The following is a 15,941-nucleotide window of genomic DNA, read 5'->3' as shown; positions in this document are numbered from 1 at the left end:
CAAAACGGAACATAAGTATTCAATAGATTGTCGAATATTCTGCATGTCAACGTAAAGCTAACCACTGCTTTATGTTATCACTATAAGGCACAAACTTCTTCCAACTTCTCCTACTTTCTTAATTAACGTATGCGTTATTTTATAGATAAACGAGCTTTTACCCGCGGCTTCGCTGACGTTACGAAGTATATTTTCATCCCCTATTTTATCCCCTCGGGGGTAGAATTGATCAAAATCCTTTCTTAGCGGATGCCTACGTCATAACATCTACCTGCATGCCAAATTTCAGCCCGATCCGTCCAGTGGTTTAGGCTGTGCGTTGATAGATCACTACGTCAGTCAGTCACCTTTGAGTTATATATATTTAGAGATTGTTCCACATACCTACCATAACTTTTCCTTTCATGTAGTTTAATTTCTATCTTTTTATTCCAAATTATAAGTTAACCCATTCCCATTTTAAAAAATCTTTTTAGTACAAAAACATATCCGTTACTAACAATAATTTCGATCCGAAAATCATCCTGTTTAAATAGAAATAAAGGTAAGCGATGCGCAATTAATTCTTCAGTTAAACTGGTAATGTCAATTATTAAATTTGCCAATAAGTGTCTTATAGTAGACAGAACCGAAACTGCAAATACATCTACGGTATCTTATAATTAAATGCAAATTATTTAACCGAAACAGAATCGTCTCAAACGAAGCGAAGATTAGAATTTAACCGAACGTAAAGGTTTATTTCAGTTCAAATAATTCAGCTAGTGTTGGCCGCTGCAATTCACGTTGAGCTATTTCAACGTTCAATAGACCGCTATCGATTTAGAGAAATACGGTTAAAGGTTCGCTAAATAAGGATTCTATTTTCTCATTAAATTTCTGAATAGATGCTGTAAATACACGTAGCTTACAAAGATTAGGTTTATAGAATTTTATAGTTGGACTATCCCACAACACATGAATAACATATAATTGCGTTTAGTTGAATCGGGATTTTTTATTTAATTTGTTACAAATAAATTTTATTTTTAGTGGCGAAAGACAGAACGTATTTAATTACACCCATCCATCCATCCATCAGTGTATATGAAAACATTGGTTTGTCTTTAGTCATTGTAGGGTTTCGTAACCAAATTACAAAAACAGAACCTTTATTATTCATTTGTAGATTACGGTAAGTTTTATAATTACTTCCCGGTTTAAGTCAATAAATAAATAATTATTTTTTAGTTTGATGCCAACGAGTACTTTTAATATCGTCCATATTGCGTGCAATTCTGAAATTTCCATTTAAAAGTTAATTTGTATAACCCAAAAAGATTTAAAGTAAACCGCTCAAAACCAACTTATAATAATATTAATGCTATTTAATTTAAATATTGAATATTTTCTGTAACACGATACTGCGAATTTCTGGTACCGCAATAATTACTTTGCTAGCGATAACATTAATGCTCACTCTGACTACTGAATCCTTTGAAGTAAATTCGACTCACACTTGACAGTTTGAAATCTTTGTGAAAACATACACTAATTGTATTGTATCCAGTATGTTAATTTCACGTTCCGTACAAACAAAAATTTCTTTGTTTCAGAAATAACGCACAATGGAGCATAACCGAGTTGGCGGCGAGAACACGCCAAAAGCAATACATTCACACAATCAAATCAGGCAAATGGCGCAAATCACGTAAATGGCGTAAATCCGCGCAATGTATGCGAATCGTAACCGAAGAGTGATGGATACGCGCGGTTGCGACAACCAATGCGAGAACGCAACCGAAATAACCATATTTACGCTGAAACAACCGGACCAATTCATAAACAGGACTTTCCTAGATCAACGGAACGGTTTAAACGATTCCATTCTAAATTTAAACGACTCGCTAAATGAATTTTACGATTTCGACAGGACGCTTAACGAGACATTCTCGAATGTGACTTTCAAAAATGGAACGTGTAGTGATGTGAGTTATAACTTGTGGGCGTTATCGCTGCTAGTGTTCCCGTTATTAACGTTATTCGGTAACGTGCTAGTTATTTTAAGTGTGGCGCGAGAGAGGAGCCTTCAGACTGCAACGAATTATTTCATAGTGAGCTTGGCGGTCGCCGATCTCTTAGTGGCGGTGGTGGTGATGCCGTTCGGAGTATATTACTTGGTGAGTACTTAGATCATTAAATAGTAAACATTATTATTGACACGAGGCACAATCCTGATCGGTATAGTAGCATATCAGGATCAGATATATACGAACGATTCCAAGTTCAATTCCTGGCAAGACAACCTCTACGTATAGATTTTCTTTCTGGATTTTTGTGGGGTGGTCTGATTTATAAAAATATATTTTAAAATGTTTGATCTAAAATCGTGTATTGATGCGCAGACGTTTTTAAATTTAACACAGAATCTCGTTAACAAAAATGAATACTAAGTAACGATTTACGGAAATTTATCCCTAAAAAATGAAATAGAGGGTAGTTATGTATTTGGATATAAAACTCGTGAGACCGTGACCGCTGGACAACTTCACACGAACGAATTAACTGTACGATTGATTGTAAAACGACAACAAAAGAATCAATGTGTCCCAGCCCTTAAATGATTATTGCGTTTCCTACGGTCGGAACGCAGTGAAGTGTAAGTTCGGAGGCTTTCATGTATCGAATAAGGCTCTATTTTGGGTTGCGTTTACGCTACATAAAGCACGAACAAAGGCTGAAAGACATTAAATATGCTATTATTGGAGTAAGAAAGTGCTGTACAATGCAACACGCACATACGGCGTTCCACAGTGCGATCGATATGTGGGCTTTATTGTTTTATGTTGTTCTCAAAACTTACGGGAACATAAAATTTAACAATTATAGACTGACTAGTTTTTGCCCGCGGCTTCGCCCGCGTTTAAAAGAAAAACAAATAACATACAAACATACATAAAACTGAAAATTCGTACCTTCAACTTTGCTAAATCATCATCATCATCATCATCACTTGATCCAATGCATAGTTTACGATTCAATCCTTACTAATATCGATTAAAATAATCGATGTTTTGGGTCCAAAAGATCGATTCTCCAATTAATCGATCTAAGATTGCCATCCATAGTTCCCGTGGGATTTCCGAGATAAAAACTAATCTATGTCCTTTCTTAGGTCCCAGACTATCTTTGTACAAAATTTGATTAAAATCGTTTCAGTGGTTTGGGCGTGAAGAAGAGACAACCAGACAGACAGACAGACAGACAGAGTTACTTTCGGATTTATAATATTAGTAAGGAGTAAGGATAATATGAATGAACTTTTTGGCATACCATCTCTGGTTATCAGAAGTTCAAGTTGAAGTTGATTAGGAATTAAGATCTTTACCTTATTGGTAAAATCGGGATTGAAGAACAGTCTACGCATGATTAGTCGCGGTCAACAGCTACTAAATCAAATCAAATCACCGTATGTACAATCACCGACGACTTTCTGTATAACCTTTACATTCACAAACTTCTGTCGGTATCAATTTTGATATGATTATGGCTAACGCAAGCTCTACTAGAACATGATTCACAACAAGATTATATGTATATGTGTATTGGCCCTAATCCTTATCCTTACTAATATTATAAATCCGAAAGTAACTCTGTCTGTCTGTCTGTCTGTCTGGTTGTCTCTTCTTCACGCCCAAACCACTGAAACGATTTTAATCAAATTTTGTACAAAGATAGTCTGGGACCTGAGAAAGGACATAGATTAGTTTTTATCTCGGAAATCCCACGGGAACTATGGATGGCAATCTTAGATCGATTAATTGGAGAATCGATCTTTTGGACCCAAAACATCGATTATTTTAATCGATATTAGTAAGGATTGAATCGTAAACTATGCATTGGATCAAGTGATGATGATGATGATGATGATTTAGCAAAGTTGAAGGTACGAATTTTCAGTTTTATGTATGTTTGTATGTTATTTGTTTTTCTTTTAAACGCGGGCGAAGCCGCGGGCAAAAACTAGTAGTAACTATATGGAATTTTCCAGAGATTGATAGCGAAAAGTAATATAAAAATCAATGTGACTGTTATTGCATTTTTCAATAATATATACACTGTACACGAATTTAAGACATGATGTTTATTGATATTTTCATTGTACCATATAACCATACCTAGATTATTAAAGATTACGCACTCCTAACAAGAAAATGTAACTAGTTTTGACAACTGAAATTGTCACTGTCTTTTATTTCGTGTTTTAAAAATATAAAAAAATGTAATTTTTTTTAGAGCATTTAAGAATGAAAGGATATTTCCCCGCACTTTTCTTCGATTTTGTGTTGTTTTTGCACCACCTGACTGCACATGTCGGCATTGTTCCGCGTAAATTAAACCATAACAGTCGGAGACGCAATGCGGAAACAGTCAGCCATTTTACATGTGTCAGTCATTTAATGGCTTCCTTCAATTACAAGGCGGTTAGATATCTATACGTATCTATGCATATAATTGAAACATTATTTTTACCATGTGGGGTTTAACTTTGACATTAACATTTTATTTACCATTTTAGATAAACATTGCACACTGAATCTAGAACTTAGTATTTATCGCCATACCGATGTAGCACGTAGGTTTAGGGTTTGATTCCTGATCATGCAAACATCGAAATAATTAATTAGGTTTTATTCTGAGGTTTTCTGATTGTGTTTGCGAGCGTGTGTAGAGAACTATAGATTAAATTTCACAATGGAACAGTAATAGTTTCATAATATGAACAAAGCTCATGATCCATCAACCTTCTAAAGACAAAATCAGCAGACTACATACGTTTCATTCAATCAGATCGAATTGAAAATTCCAACTACAAACGCGTGGCGGCGCTAGTGTGCAATTACACTGAACGAACTAGACAAGGTTGTTTAGATCAACTATCAGACTCGTGTGAGTTAGAACAACATCCACAGTCAACGCCGTTAACTGACATAAGTAAAGAGGATTTCAGATGTACTTCTCAAATTTCGTATTCGTATAAAATTACATGTCTAGTATACATTTATGTGTTTATCATGATCATCATTATACCCACCTTTGTCTGTAAGCACCTTTAATCTAACTATCGGAATTGCAGTGCACCACAATAGTAACTGCAGGTCTTTCCTGGCCTTCGAAGAAAGCCTCTTACGATATTATAACTTCATATGTGTTTGCACAACTAGAAGATTCTCAACTAGAACCGCGTGGCGGCGCTAGTGTGTAATTACACAGAACGAACATGACAAGGGTGATTAGATCAGCTACTAAACTCGTGTGAGTTAGCTCAACGTCCACAATCAACGCGTTAACTGACATAAGTGAAGAAGATCTGACATGTTGATACTCTGTTTAATATTCGTACTTACGCCCGTTATTATTAATCAATCCATCCAGTTTTCTGTCTACAAAAGACAGACATTTAACAATTTCGGCATATTAGAAATTGCCAAATAGATTTTTGGTAGAACAAATGGACAGATTGAATGACAATGTGGGTAGTAAGCTGTGTAAATGTTAGACAGCTAATAAAAAAAAATCAGCTGGTTAGTAATTATTTTTCATGACCTTGTTTATGATAAATGTTGGAGACGGGGGACGCCTTAAAAAAACCTTATATTTTGTAGGACAAATATTTTTTCACATTATTTAAATAATTATCTTGATAATTAACAAAGAAAAATTTGGTTAGTAATACATTTTTAGAATTCGTCCGGTCAACATATTTTATCCTTGCTGCCCCATCAAGCTACCATTTACCAACATTGCTGTAAGGAAAAATGTTGGGCGTCTTGTCGAAACGAAGCTACTCACGAAAAATCAGCTTGTTATTAATAAATGATGAAAACTATACTAGGGATCCTGTACTAGAGGATTTGGCATGTTGATACTCTGTTTAATATTCGTACTTACGCCCGTTATTAATAATCAATCTGTATGTATGTATGTAATGTTTTGCCAAATATAGACATTTAACAACGTTCAAATTCAATTTCACAATTTCAATATTTCGTAAGCAAAAAATGAATAGATTTATCTTTACTAATATTATAAAGAGGAACATTTTGTTTATTTGGCCGTAATGAATAGGCTCAAAAACTACTGGACCGATTTTAAAAATTCTTTCACCATTCGAAAGCTACATTATCCACTAGTAACATAGGCTACATTTTATATGAAATATATTTGATAAATAGATTTTGAGGCGGTGCAAAGTTTGCCGGGTAAGCTAGTTAATAATAACAAGCGTAAATTACATTTATACTATTATTTATTTCTTCGCGATCATCTTCATACCCATCTATGTTTCTAATGCACCTTTAATTTAACTACCAGTGTTTCAGAGCACCAGAATAGTTGCAGCCTTTTCCTCACTATTTATTAAAATATCCTCTTACTACATTATAACTTTATATATGTTTATACAACGCAATGTACCAATTTTCTAAAGACAAATACTTCCAACAACAACCGCGTGGCGGCGCTAGTGTGCAATTACACTGAACGAACATGACAAGGGTGATTAGATCAACTACCAAACTCATGTGAGTTAACTCAACATCCACAATCAACGCGTTAACCGTCATAAGTGACCAGGATTTGACATGTCGATATTGTTGAGTATATTGTTGAGTTTCTATTTCAGATTTGTGTCTATATATTTGACTAAGGGCAATAGAGGATTCGACGTGAATTAAATTTAAATAGGGAATAGGGCTAAGTCGAGCGCTTTATTAATGCACCATACTTATTCTTGGAGGTCCACCCTATTCATCATTGGTAGCAATGCATCTGTGGCAGACCTCAGTTGGATGTCTTATTTTATCTAGGGATAACAGATGTGATTGGGTAGCCACTTACTTTTAGGTGGACTGCGTGCTCGATAAAAACCTCCAGCAGATATCGACGCTGTAATACATAAGCTTTGTAACTCAACATCGTTTCCTCAATTTCACACCAGGCTTAACCAGGTTTAACAGTTGATAACCATCGAATATGCACTTACAACTAATTAGTCCGACAAGCGATAGGTTATTGTAGTGCTTATTCGTGTAATATGGCCGCTACGCAGTTAGCCGGATTACATAGTTCTAATTGAAATCTCCACTAGTTCACATTGATGATTACTTTAAACTTGGGTAGATTCAAGTCGTCTTCAACTCCGTCCCAATGCTGGGTAGGTTCCCCTTTAGAGTCTTCTCACACTCTCAAGAACTTTGTTTTTTCTTCGAAATCTCTGAAGTGCAGGTTTCCTGACGATGTTTTCCTCAACGTTTAAGTTAGTAATAATAACTTCTAATACGCACATCACTTTGAAAAATTGGAGGTGCCTGCCTGGGATTTAACCCTTAGGGGTTCCTAGCGACACGGTCAGCCACCCTTGAGTTAACCGCTAGTTCTTAGAATGGATAGTTTTTTTTCTCTCCTTTATCATCTAGATTTAGTTGCTGTGTATCTTTTATTGGCACCCTGGAAAAGGACTATTATTATAGAAAAGAATAGCATACTAGAGTACCAATGTCTTACTTATGAAATTGCTAATAATGTAAGTAGATAAACAAACATACAAAATCACATTCGAGACCACAGACAGACTAAAATTTATTATACAGATCTATAATACTCAAGATACCTACAATAGTTCAAAGGCGTTCTATTAAGACGCTTGACAGCCCGGAAACTGAATCCGGGATCCCGTTAAACTTGTGTGTTATCCGAGAATCCGACCCACAGAACACAAAGGAGACAGTAAAATGGGTTAATTAAATCACTTAATTACTTTGTGAAGTGCCTTTCTTGAAGTAGGCATGTATAGGCAATTTTATTTTGTATTTTGGGAGATACCACCGCCACACATATAATAAAAAATAAATTCTAAAAATGTACACCTCTTCTTGGTATTTTGCGACGGTTCGAGCATGTTTTATTCTGCCTCATAACATTAGAGTTTTCTGACTGTTATCCAATTTAGTCCTCAGGCGTAGTAAGTTAGTGACATATTCGTAACGATCTCAGTTATGTCTCCAATCATATCTGGGGTTGACAACTGATGCTACGGGCGGCAGCGACCCACTTACCAGTTGTAATGCATGCTCTATTACTACCTACTTTAATGTAGCAAGAGAAATACTCTAATTTTAATAACGCTAATAAAAACGCATATCGTGAGTACCCGTTACATAATAAAATGTCTCAATTCCGCGATAATTTTAGTCTAAAATCATATATTTAACGTCAAATACTCCACACTACATCACAAACTACACATTAAATAATAAAATAATAAGACTTATTGACAAATAACCTACAACTTAAACCAATTTGTTAGTGTAAAAATGTGCGAGTTTCTTATACAATGAAAATGTGCACTATGAATGTACTTTTAAAACTTTCTCTCCTAAGGGTCCAGGAGTTGAAAGCTGGTTACATAATAAAGTAATAGACCACTAAGACAACTGAACATAAATTCACACTTCAAAACCCCTTCCATCTTGTACATCATAAGCGTATCTCAAGACATCCCTCGCAAGATTACCCCTTGAGACAGACGAAAATGACTTATTGTGACTTAATGGTCAAAATTCATTAAGCTTGACACATTGCCAAGTTTATAGTGTCAAATGAATCCTTAATTAACATTATGAACTAAGTAGTTTTGCTTGTTTTTTTATATATATTTCTAGTACAGGAGTAGCAGACGAGCATGCAGTCCACCTGACGGTAAGTGGTTACTGCCGCCCATCGACATCTGTAATCAACCCCAGATAGTATTAAATATTCCTACCTGAGGTCGGCCACAGATGTGCGCTACTCCTGCGGACTAAGCTGGAAACCTTGAAAAAGTATGTCTCCCTTACCACACCCTTCAAAACGAAACACAGCAGCGCCTAACACTGCTGTTATTAGGCAGAAACAGGTGTGACGGTGATGCCGCTGGAGTCGAACCACAAAGGGTTCTACCACCTTTAAATTAAATTAAATTCCTTGAACCGAGTTTATCGATATCACATTACAGATATGATACAATATTATGTTGTGTCGTGTCTCTACATAAGAAGCTGTGCTGTGCTTTCACGGAGAGATTTTGTGTCCGGATGTAAAACTGGCCGTAAAATCCCGTCAAATTCGGTTCAGCCGTTTTGAAGACAAACAATTTTTTAAATATTTTTTTCATCCGTACCATGTATGCTTTCATATGCTAATGCTTAGTAAAAAAACTAAAGTATTAAGAAATTTTAAACAGTAACTTCAGTTTTATTTATTTGCATACATTATAGTACTCTAATAAAATAATAAGTTTTATTACTTTAATTAACCTTAACTGTAAGTAACTGTAACCCTATCACTGAACTAACAAACTTCTAAATTCCATAAGAAATAGTTCCGTAAACGATAACTAACGGTATTTGGAAGCGAAATCCGTAACTTACTAATCCGGAATAGTTAAATTCATTAAGCCTCATACGTTGCCAAGTTTCCCGGGTTGCGAACTTGGGCGTGATTTGCATAAACACGTGGTGAGTGGTGTTGTTTGTGTCAGTTGGTGTCAGAAAACTTGCAAGTGAAACACTTGGAAACTGTGATGCACTTGGAGGGTTATGATGATCCTCCTTAATTGGATTAATTAGTCCAGCATTAGCTTTGTAGTTAGAAACTCACAATCCATCCACCATCCATGGTCGGTACCTGTCATTTTACGAAGTTATGTGTAATTGGATGTATGTTTATGTGCGCGTATAAGTAAATTGTGAAGGACTCTATTCGGAGTTCTTAAGAAAAGTTTCCAAAGATTTTAATAAATGTTTCCCTAGATAATCAATTTGATTTATAAAAAGTGCCTCTAATGTTTCTGGGACGTACCTGCGATGGACATACGAAGACCTTATAACACCTCTCATTTTCGTTAGCTGTTAGAATACATCGGGGTCATTTAAGATTTGCCACAAATATTTTGCCCAAAAACCGAAATCGTACCCTTGGTACAAAGTTACAGCACTTTCGATAATAACTCATTTATTACTTGTGTAAAATGCTCGTCATTTAATTTAATGGATGCACCCACCCTTCAGTTCCAAAGTTTTCATCCCAAAATTTTCGTGAAAAAATTGTTTTTGTGTAAAACCGAAAACAATCCTTATTAGGGCATTTTATTTTATGACACCAACAGTCGACACGTAATACAATCATTACGAAGAAGACTAACCACATAGAAATCACGCAGCGTCGTTTGGTCGCAACCGTAATCATGGTCGAAAGACCATTGCATGTCATGTCCACGGACCGCTAATGGCTGTCATTGGACCATGATCTTCTGACCACAACGCCTGCCCTGAAAACATGCACGCCTGCATTTTTTTCAGGGCACGTTAAGCCCCGCTCTCTATAATTATCATTGCATAGGGTCTCTTGGACGATTTCAAAATATCCCGTACAGATTGAATAACGAATATTACTATAAAGGTACATTGGAGTAGAGTTGTGGGATGCTCCAAGCCTCTTTTAGTGGTGAGGCATGTTAGCAGCTCGGGACGTAAAAGTTTCAACATAGACATAATGTCTACTTAATAACAACAGTGTTAAACACTGCAATGTTCTCAACTAAGCACGAAAAATACGCTCAATGCTCATATGAGGTGTTCTAACTTTGTCTTCAGAGGTAGCAACGCAACTGTGGTCTACCACAAGTAAAACGTCAACACTTATTTGGATTTGATTAGAAATTAATGGGCAGCAGTTACCGTTTACCATTAAATAGACTGCATTCTCGTCTGCTACTCCTTGTAACGTAAACAAATAACTTTGCAGGGGCTACGTATCAAGAAATTTGCATCAAAATTTTGCAAAAAATGTAATATGTATTTGTATATGTGTAACGTTGTGTTGCCATATAAATAAAAAAAATGTTAAGGGTGAACAGTCCTTATCACTCAGGGGTATGAAAAATAGATAGTAGCCGATTCTCAGACCTACTGAATATGCATATAACATTTTGTGAAAATCGGTAAAGCCGTTTCAGAAAAGTACGGCAACTAAAATTGTGACACGAGAATTTTATATATAAGATAATATTAAACATGTGAAACAACCGACTGAATTCAGAGAAGTTGAATATATGTATTACAGGAATTTGTGTGGAACATTATCACATTATCAACTATCTTCTGTGCATAGTAATAAGTTGGGGGAACGTAAACAGCTAAAATATGCACCCCTACATCATCTGAGCGTGTTGCCATCGCTCAAACACGTATCATAGGGCTGTCACTACTGAAAAATATTTAAATTTTAATAAAACATTTTAAATTTTTGCTCTTTACGTGTATTCAATTTAATTTGACTTGAAATATATTTTAATTCGTAACTTAATTTAAAATGTAATACTTACTCGTATACCAGAAATAAACAGTATTAATTGATTTTCGTGACAGTTCTGAACTAATACTAATATTTTTTTAACATAGACAAGATTTTACGTTCTAGCTATTAATTATAATACGAAAATAAGGAACTATGGTGATACATTGTGGTAAAATTAAAAAATAATAAGCATATTTGCATACCTTAGCGAATCCGAGTTTCCGATTTTGATTAAAATACGCAATTTGCTTATGAAAATCCTCATAAAATACATATTCAAAAATTTTAAATATTTAATTAAGATATGATTTAATATGATATTGCCAACCCTATCACGCCGTCACGTATTTATGCAAATTGTCGAGCACGCCAGCTTCCCGCCAATCTTGTGGGCTCAAAACTTTACTACGTGCGACGTTGAATTCCTCCTGACAGCCACACCTCTTCGTTATCAGTTATATCAATTTAGCGTTAACAGTGTTAGTACCTGACTCTTTTTGAATATTAGTGCTCAGAATTAGTATGTCTCGCTACTGAATATAAAGATAGCCTTTTTTTGCTTACGATGGGGAAACCTTAAAAAGTACCCCGGGGGAGCGACGCAGGGTTATGTGGGACTCTTGCCGCAATAAAACCGCCCCGGTAGCCGTCCTTAACGCTTGTTGGAGGACTCCGGAATCTCCGACGGAACACAATCGAACTCCTACCAGCGCGATGCCCAACAAACTGATAACCTAGTGGTTTAAACTCGGCGTCTCAGACGGGGATCTGAAGTTTGAATCCTAGACACGTACCAATGATTTTCCAAAATTATGTTTGTATAGAAATTAATTGTCTCTTGTTATAAACGTAAAGGAAAACATCGTACATACCTGAGAGGTTTGTAAAACAACAGTTCTGAAAGGTGTGTAAAGTCTAAATTTTGCACTTGGCCAGCGCGATGAACTATGGCCTTACCCCTCTCACTTTGTAATGAGACCTGTGCCCAGTGGGACAGTAATGTTTTTTTGAGTAAAGGTCATTACCCTGTCTGGTGTAGTGACGTCTAGAACATACAACAATAAGTTGCTAAGGGCTTATTCGTATCACGCGGGCTTAATTCTGGTCCGTACTCCGTATGCCACTCACATCCTACCATGTCATAGGTACTTTTCGTGTCATCTAACACGGCATCGGCACGGTCAGAGATTTTCATTTATCCCTTGGAAACGGTACTTTTTTCGGGATTAAAACCTATGTCATTTTCTGAACTTGACAACATGCATACAAAATTGCATGTATTAGAAACACGGTTATGCAGTTATTAGAAAATGTAGCAAATAAACAAACAAACTTATATTCGCGTTTATAATATTAGGATACGGGCGAGACACCGACGTGGAGCTAAGACCGTGTGACAAGAAAGAGGCCCTTTATACAACCACTAGCGGTTACCAATGCCGTTTCTAATTACTAGAATTCAGTAATTTATCCATTTAGTACAATAGCAATAGTTAGTCAAATAAGTTTTCGCATACACCGAAACACTCATTTGCAATAAATTATTGTTTGCTAGTTTAAAACTCATTTGAACAATGTTTAAATGAGTTACGAATTAATATTAAGTGCCGCAAAGTTTAATTATACTAAAATTCATTGTGTGTATTTAGTAGCGCTTTCTATAGTGTAGTGTAGGGCATTCTAGGATTCCCTTTATTGAACACAAAGACACACACACCTAAACTTAGAACAAAAACCTCAATTCATCATTTAGAAGCTATTCATGGCCATTCAATAGCAATTCATAGCCTTCTATCATCGAACTGAATATTCTACGTTGAAACATATAATGTAAATGTAGGTATACTTCTATATTTAATTAGTAGGTGTTACTTCTATTCAGAATAGGGCTACGGTATCCCCTACCTGTCGTAAGAGGCGACAAGGGACTTCCGGGGTTGCGGGCAGCAAGAGTGGGAGCTCAAACCGTCCAGCAAGCGACCCCGGGAAGGACAGATGCTTGTGTGGTCGTATATCGCTGTAATCACCAGGGAATGTGAGGAGCGTAAACCATGGGTAGAGCCCGGTAGAACGGCATCGCGTTAGGAGGACTCCGGTTGTGTTCCGTTGGAAATCCCAGAGTTCTCCACCAAACGCCGAGGACGGCCATGGGGGGGTATTAGTGCGGTAAATGTCCCACATAACCCAGCGTCACTCCCATGGCGTCGAGTACCATTTGAAGGTTCCCCCTCGTCAACAAAAAATAAGGTGTTACTTCTATTGGGATCGTTTTCATTGAGACGACACGACATACCAGTAGCAGCATGGTAAATATGACAACAGGACGATACCCTCACGACTTCATTTTTGATCGACAACGACACGACACCACACGGTACAGTTTCTTAATCTTAATTATTTAACTTATTGATTAAGTGCAATATAATTTATTAAGTAAACGACAAAGTATGTTATTAAAAATGCTCACACATAGAAGCGTACGTGTATACACAACAAATAAATAAAGAAGACAGAACGACTCCGAGATGCTGTTTTGCCGTCAACGACAATCGGCGTCGGCAACGACATGCTGGTATCGTGCCGGGCCAGACAGGGACACTATAATTTTATAGAATAGAATCCATTGATGACAGTGCCGTTGTCGTGCCGTATCCGTGTCGTCACAATAAAGAGTCCATTAGATATAAAATATCTTGAGATAAGTAACATATATCTGCTTTAATAGAAGCTGATAAATTGCACTTTCAATAAGCAGTGAGAAAGAGTTTCGAAACTCGGATTAGAAACTCGATCAGGGGTTGCCAAGTTGGAATCCCGATACGATTCTTTATTTTTCAAAGTGCTCTGTGCTCTACGCTCATTAGAAATAAATGATCACTTGGTTAAGCCATAAAGGAAAAATAGTGAAGAAATCTAGACGCCAAAGAGTTCTAAAAAAGACCTCAAGAGTTTTGTCATCATCATCAGCAATCCATTACCGTCCCGCTGCTGGGCACGGGTCTCCTCTCAGAATGAGAAGGATTAGGCCATAGTCCACCGCGGTGGCCAAAGGTATGTGAAGTCTACCAAGTGCGTATTGGTAGACTTCACATACCTTTGAGCTTTTTTTTTTATAAATTTCTCAGGTATGCAGGTTTCCTCACGATGTTTTTCCTTCACCGTTTAGCAAGTGATAATTAATTTCTAATACGCACATAACTTTGAAAAAATCAGAGATGCGTGCCTGTGATTTGAACCTCGGACCCCTCGATCGAGAGACTGAGTTTCTCAACCACTAGGCTATCACTGCCATTGAGTTTTGTTATGCACATGCCTTTGAAAAATCGGAGGTGCGTGCCTCGGAATTGAAACTCAGATCCCCCTATTGAGAGGCTGAGTTTCTGTAAGTAGTCTATCACTGGTTTAGTATACATGATATACATACGCAACTCCTAGCGTTAAGTCCGCCTATGGTACCACTTTTTTTATTGGTCAATAAAGTGTAATAAAAAAACTCTCAGCTAGTGTGTATCCTTGTAACACAACCTGTATGATAAAAAATCTGACTTACCTGCTCAATGAAAACCGCTAAACCGATTCTCTATAAACGGCCCCACAGGGTATAAATGCAGGAAGAACTTTTTTCCACCCAACTCCGTACATAGGATTTCAATCAGCTGTTCGATAGTTCGCCATGCATTGAACTTTTGCTTTGTACGGAACCGAATTCAAGGAACGGAGCGGTTAAAGTTCCTGCTTTGTGCTTTGAGACCTGGTTTTTGATTTTACTGTAGTTGGGGGCACTAACTGTGAATAAAGTAGTTCAACTGTTGCAGCTTTTAATTTAGTATTGGCATCGTACTGTAAAATACTCAAAAATACATTAGAAATTACGCTTTCTACACTTACAGCCCCACACTAGGATTTCCTGGCCATGTGCGTGTCCATGGCACCAGAATGGAGATGTAAACCCTGCTGTAATTTCAGATCCAGATATCTTCATAATTCAAATATATGTCTGGTCGGAGATCGAACCGGGAACCCTCTGTGCGTCAGACCACTACTAAGACTGCTCGGCCACAAGGGTCGTCAAAGTTCTAGCAGCTCTAGTTCTTTATTTATTTATTTATTCATAAGTTGTACCAACAAGGTTAACACTATTTACATCTTATAAGTTTACATTTACAATCTCGGTGAGTGTCACCTCAATTACAGATACAAACTACAATTCACTAAAATTAAACGAAAACAATACAGTTATGATATGTGAGACAAAAGTGAATAAAAATGTACAATCAGTTACAGTATTAAAAAAGTTAGTTAAGTTAGTTCTAAAAGTCCTAGTTCTGGAATTCATGCATTTGGAGGAAGGAAGGAAGCTGATTTATATAACGATGACCATCTTAATCCTCGGGAGTGACAAAAGTCAACGCATCTTTGATTAATTTCAGGTAGTACATACCATAGATTAGTAAAGATACTTCGGCGCCTTGAAATTGAATAAAGCCGCAAATGGCTTATTATAGTAAGTTATTTTTTGAATTCTTGACAAATAAAAACATTTTTAGAGAAATTTTACGAATAAA

At 36.6% G+C, this 15,941-nt stretch overlaps 1 protein-coding gene across 1 annotated transcript in view; it reads left to right on the top strand.

Moving 5' to 3' along the window:
* The first annotated feature begins 1,639 nt into the window (after positions 1-1,639).
* The window catches only part of LOC140757625 (dopamine D2-like receptor), a 48,512-nt gene continuing 34,210 nt past the window's right edge, over positions 1,640-15,941 (top strand). The window contains exon 1 of the mRNA XM_073093472.1: positions 1,640-2,159. Within this exon, the coding sequence (XP_072949573.1) occupies positions 1,713-2,159 (447 nt within the window). The 5' untranslated portion in view covers positions 1,640-1,712. The remainder of the gene's footprint in view (positions 2,160-15,941) is intronic.

The sequence above is a fragment of the Epargyreus clarus genome, unplaced genomic scaffold (assembly GCF_041222505.1).
Source record: "Epargyreus clarus isolate Ecla_fem2 unplaced genomic scaffold, WU_Ecla_fem_2.2 ptg000001l, whole genome shotgun sequence".
In the NCBI taxonomy this organism is placed as follows: Eukaryota; Metazoa; Arthropoda; class Insecta; order Lepidoptera; family Hesperiidae; genus Epargyreus; species Epargyreus clarus.
The sequence above is the reverse complement of the archived record's forward strand: the minus strand, read 5'-3'. Positions and strand labels throughout refer to the sequence as shown.